Source organism: Chrysochloris asiatica, unplaced genomic scaffold (assembly GCF_000296735.1).
Source record: "Chrysochloris asiatica unplaced genomic scaffold, ChrAsi1.0 scaffold00041, whole genome shotgun sequence".
NCBI lineage: Eukaryota > Metazoa > Chordata > Mammalia > Afrosoricida > Chrysochloridae > Chrysochloris > Chrysochloris asiatica.
The window spans coordinates 5,121,042-5,125,882 of NW_006408559.1; the positions used below are offsets into that span (position 1 = coordinate 5,121,042).

The window sequence follows — 4,841 nt, forward strand, 5'->3', positions numbered from 1 at the left end:
AAGATGAGGCTTTCTGCTCCTGTAAAGATTTACAGCCTCAGAAACCCTGTACAGGGTCGCTATGAGCCGGAACCAACTCCACGGAACATATCAACAACAACTCACCTGTGCAGGCTCTTACAAAGCCTCTGTATCTAAATTTGTATTTACTATATTTCATTCTTGATCTTAATGAAGGCCCTTCAAATTGTATAAGCTCTAGACCCCACAGACTGATATCTGTCCCTAATCGAAGGCTTCTATAAAGAACTCTACAATTTCCTACAGCTTGAAAATGCTGAGTGTCTAAGTCTAATGCTTTCACGGGAACATCTCAGAGCATCCTCCTGAGCAGGATGGAGGCCAGGGTGGTGGCCAGGGAAGAACAAGACAAGGAGAGGAACAAGGCCAGCAGGAAAGGCACACACTTAGGGTACACCATGTGGGACTCGCATCTGTTGAATTGTGCCATCCAAAATCACCCCACCTGGAACCTCAGAATGTGGCCTCATTTGGAAATGGGGTCTTTGCAGATGGAATTCGTTAAGTTGAATATCTCCGCCCCCAGATTAGGGTGGGTGTTAAATCTAAGGGACTGTACTGTAGGATGAGAGGCAGGGCCGAGTGGGGCAGCGGGCAGCTCACCGAGGTGTTCTGACACTGCACGCTGGAGCTATTGAAGCGCAGGGCCGGCACCCGCTGCTCGCTGCCCTGGATGTGGAGAACACACTCGTACCCGCGCTGGCCCGACTGGGGCTGAGGCAGGTTCTTGGCCTTGAGAGTGATGGGCTTGATTACTTCCACAGGCACCAGGATCCTGTCCACACGCAGCAGCTGGGGGCAGTCCTGGGGTGAGAGCATGAGTCAGCAGGGAAGCTGGAGGCAGAGGGACAGGGACCCTTTCCAATACCAACCCACTGTTGGGATGCATCCTTCCCATGGATACTGCACAGATGCACATGCACACAGGTGCACACAGGTGTAAGTGCACACAGGCACACAGGTATACGCGGGCATATGGGTACACACGGGCACACAGGTATGAGTGGACATACAGGTGCACATGGGCACACAGGTATATGCAAGCACACAGTTGCATATGCACACACAGATATATGTGGGCCCACAGGTGCACACAACCACACAGGTGCACACGGGCATACAGGTATATGCAGGCACAGGTGTACACAGGTAGGTACACACAGGCACACAGGTGCATACATGCACACAAGTATATGTGGGCACACAGGAGCACGTGGGCATGCAGGTGCATATGGGTACACAGGTGCACATGGGCACACAGGTATATGCGATCATACAAGTGCACATGGACACATAGGTATACACAGGCACACAGGTAGGTACACACAGGCACACAGGTGCACACAGGTATATATGGGCACACAGGAGCACATGGCCATACAGTGGGTACACAGGTGAACGTGAACACACAGGTATATGCTGGCACACAGGTGTATATGGGCACACAGGTATACGCAGGCACAAAGGTGCACATGGGCACACAGGATATGCAGTTACATAGGTGCACATGGGCACACAGCTGCACACAGGTAAGTACACACAGACACATAGGTGCACAAATGCATGCAGGTATATGTGGGCACACAGGAGCATATGGACATATATGTGCATATGGGTACACAGGTGCACATGAGCACACAGGTACACACACAGTGGACACAGGCACATAGGTGCACACGGGTACACAGGTACACACACACAGGTGGACATGGGCACACGGACACACACACATGTGCATGCAGGTGTGGACACAGGCATAGATACACATGTCCATGTAACCCATGCCCTCCTACCCCGTGATGGAAGGGATGACATAGAGAAATCCCAGGACCCAGAGGCACTGTTCTGAGGGGTTCCAGTCATGGGTCTAGTCTGGCATTTAGGAATGTTCTGGAATGTGCCTTCTGTATTCCAGAAGCTTCTGCCTGAGTTATGGGATGGCCCAATGCCAAGGAAATGCCCTGTAGCCGAGCCTGTCCTGTGTGCCCACAAGGAGCTGGAGTTGACTTCACCCTGGAACCAGTGGGGAGCCTTGGGGATGGAGGGAGTGGCTCTTTGACCCCTTTCAGGGACAGTCAGCTCTATCCAGGAAGGGTTGATGGGGTGGGCTAGAGAAAGGAATGGGGGCTCTGCCCTGTGGAGAGGTGGAAGCTGAGGGGGACGCTTAGTGCTCCTGGGTCTGACTGACACCAGAAGGAGAAAGACCTTCTGTAACATCCAGCAAGGCTGGCACTCCTGTTCCCGGCAGGTCTCACCACCCCCAAACTCCCTGGCAGGGCACAGTATGGGGTCCACCACGCCAATGGCATGTCAGCCATTATAAGCGTGGTTGATCCACCCTGTCTGAGGCTGCTGCTTCATGGCTCACAGCTGATTCTGGGCTGTGAAAGGCAGAAAGGAGGTTGAGGGGTGAATGGAAGATGGGAGGGGCAACTGGCAAGTTCCCCTCTTGCATCTCCTTAAAGCAACTGTGAGCCCACTTCTCCCTCAGGTACACATGAACCAAACAGAGTCCCCTGTCACTGGAAACTGTACAGCACCAAGACTGGAGACTGTGACCTCGGGTCCTATTCACGTTCCTCCTCCTCTCTAGACTGAGACCCATGGGGAATGAAGGTGTGGATCTCTGGAGATGTTGAGATACCACAGCAAGAGGACATCTTAGCAACTCCGTCCCATGAGACCTCAGCCAAAGTCAAGCCCCTTGTAGACAATGGGAAAGTGAAGGCAACATGGAAGAGAGGGGTGAATTTATGGAAGGGATGAAGCCGGCAGGATAAACGGGAACCTGAGAACTAGGGAGAGTGTTGAATGAAATTGCAGCCTGTCATCCTGTACCCACCTCTGCTTCCACCCAACAAACAAGGCTAACTTTCCCTCCCTGCAGCTGGAGGAGGGAGTGAGCTTGTGGTCTTAACTGGAGGAGGAACCAGGATGGGCTGGGATCTCTTGATCCACCTCCACACCAAAATATCATATCTAGGATGCTTAGAATCTGAGTCCTCCAAACCAACCCAATAGGCCCTTTCCATTTCATCGGGCAGAAACTGAAGCCGGGAGAGGAGAAACCATGGCTTTGTGTCTGCTAATACGCTGACAACTGAAGAACTCAGAGACCAGCCTGTCCTCCATATCACCTCTCCTCCGCTTTAACAAAAGGAGGAACATTTCTGGTATTAGGAGTCAGGCTGCTAACCTCAAGGTCAGCAGTCTGACACTACCAGCCATTCCGCAGGAGAAAGATGAGGCTTTCTGCTCAAATAAAGATTTACAGCCTCGGAAACCCTATGCAGGGTTGCTATGAGTTGGAACTGACACCACAGCACATCATGGCCATCACCACCACCCCCTTTAATGAAAGAGGCAGGTTCCTGCTGGTTGGTAGGTTGCCAGGATGGATGGCCAGTCAACAAGGAACTCCTAGGTCCAGTAGGATAAACCCTCCTGTGGTGGTCTAGAACCTGCCCCACTGGACTGTTTCTAGCCCAGGCTGTAGGCAGAAGAATAAGCCTAGCTTTCATCCCCCATAGGTTTCCACTGAATGTTTTTTTATGAGTTCTCTAATGAGTGCTGACTGTCCATTGCCCCATAAAGGCCTTGTTTGCATATTAAAAGGTTGGCTGCTCCAAGGTCAAGTTCACTAATAGTAACCGAAGAGCCATGGAGGGGCCTGCATACTCTCCTCTGGTGGCATTACTGATGGACCCTGTCCCTCCTCATTGAAATGCAAAATGGCACCTCCCCATGCATGCCTCAGCATTTCCCATCTCGAGTCTGACTAATGTCACCGTCTGTCTCAAGTGTTCCAAACACAAAGGGGGCAGGGAGAGCAGTTGCCTCCTCTGAAATCCTGAAGTTTCATGGTCCATGTGCTCTCAGACAAGAGCCCCACCAGCCAACCACATGGTCTTGGGCAAGTTCCTCAAATCCCCAGGGTCTCCTCACCTATAAAATGAAGATGTTGGAATGGATGCAAGATTTTCCTGGTCCCAGTTACACTACTAACTCATCATTACATAACATTTCTGAAGCTCAGTCTTCCTGTGGTTAACTAGATCAACCTGCTCAACTGCCTCTAAGAAGGGTTTCTGAAATACCAAACAACTGAATGAATGCTGGTGAGCGATACGGGACTTTGTGGTTATTTGTTGTTGTTAAGTACCGTGGAGTCGGTTCCGACTCATAGTGACCCTACACAGGGTTTCAGAGGCTGTAAATCTTTACGGGAGCAAAAGGCCTCATCTTTGTCCTGAGGAATAGCTGGTAGTTTCGAACTGCTGACCTTGAGGTTAGTAGCCCGATTTGTAACAACTATGCTACCAGAGCTCCTGTGGCCTTTTACCAACCAGTAAAAACCCTCAGAATCCTGGTGTAGGGTTAGAAGTCCTGGTGGGACGCAGTGGGTTAATATGCTGGACTGCAAAGTTGGTTTGAACCACAAGGTTGGTAGTTCAAGCTCATCAGCAGCTCCTTGGAAACCCTATACAGGGTTGGTATAGGTTGGAATAGACTCAACAGCACTTAGCAACAACAAGCTAACTCCAAGATCGGTTGATCCTTAGGAACCCTATGTAGGGTTGCTATGAGCTGGAACCAACTCAAGGGCACACAATGACCACCACCACCATCTATAAGTGAGAGCCACAGCAATGACATCCAACTGCAACAATGATAAGGGAAGTATTTTAATAACTGACCGGTTGCACCCAGGAGTCCCTGGATGGTGCAAATGGTTAATGAGCTTGGCAATCCACAAAAAGTTGGAAGTTTAAATCCAACCAGAGGTCAAGATGGCCAAACTTCGTCTCTTATGCTTCGGA

General features: G+C 50.7%; 1 protein-coding gene across 2 annotated transcripts in view; it reads right to left on the bottom strand.

Annotated features, from left to right (window-relative positions):
- Positions 1-4,841, bottom strand: part of PLXNA4 (plexin A4) — a 482,253-nt gene that overhangs the window by 91,068 nt on the left and 386,344 nt on the right. For both annotated transcript variants that reach the window (XM_006861144.1, XM_006861145.1), the window contains one exon: positions 625-825. In XM_006861144.1, coding sequence (XP_006861206.1) covers positions 625-825 — 201 coding nt within the window. The remainder of the gene's footprint in view (positions 1-624; positions 826-4,841) is intronic.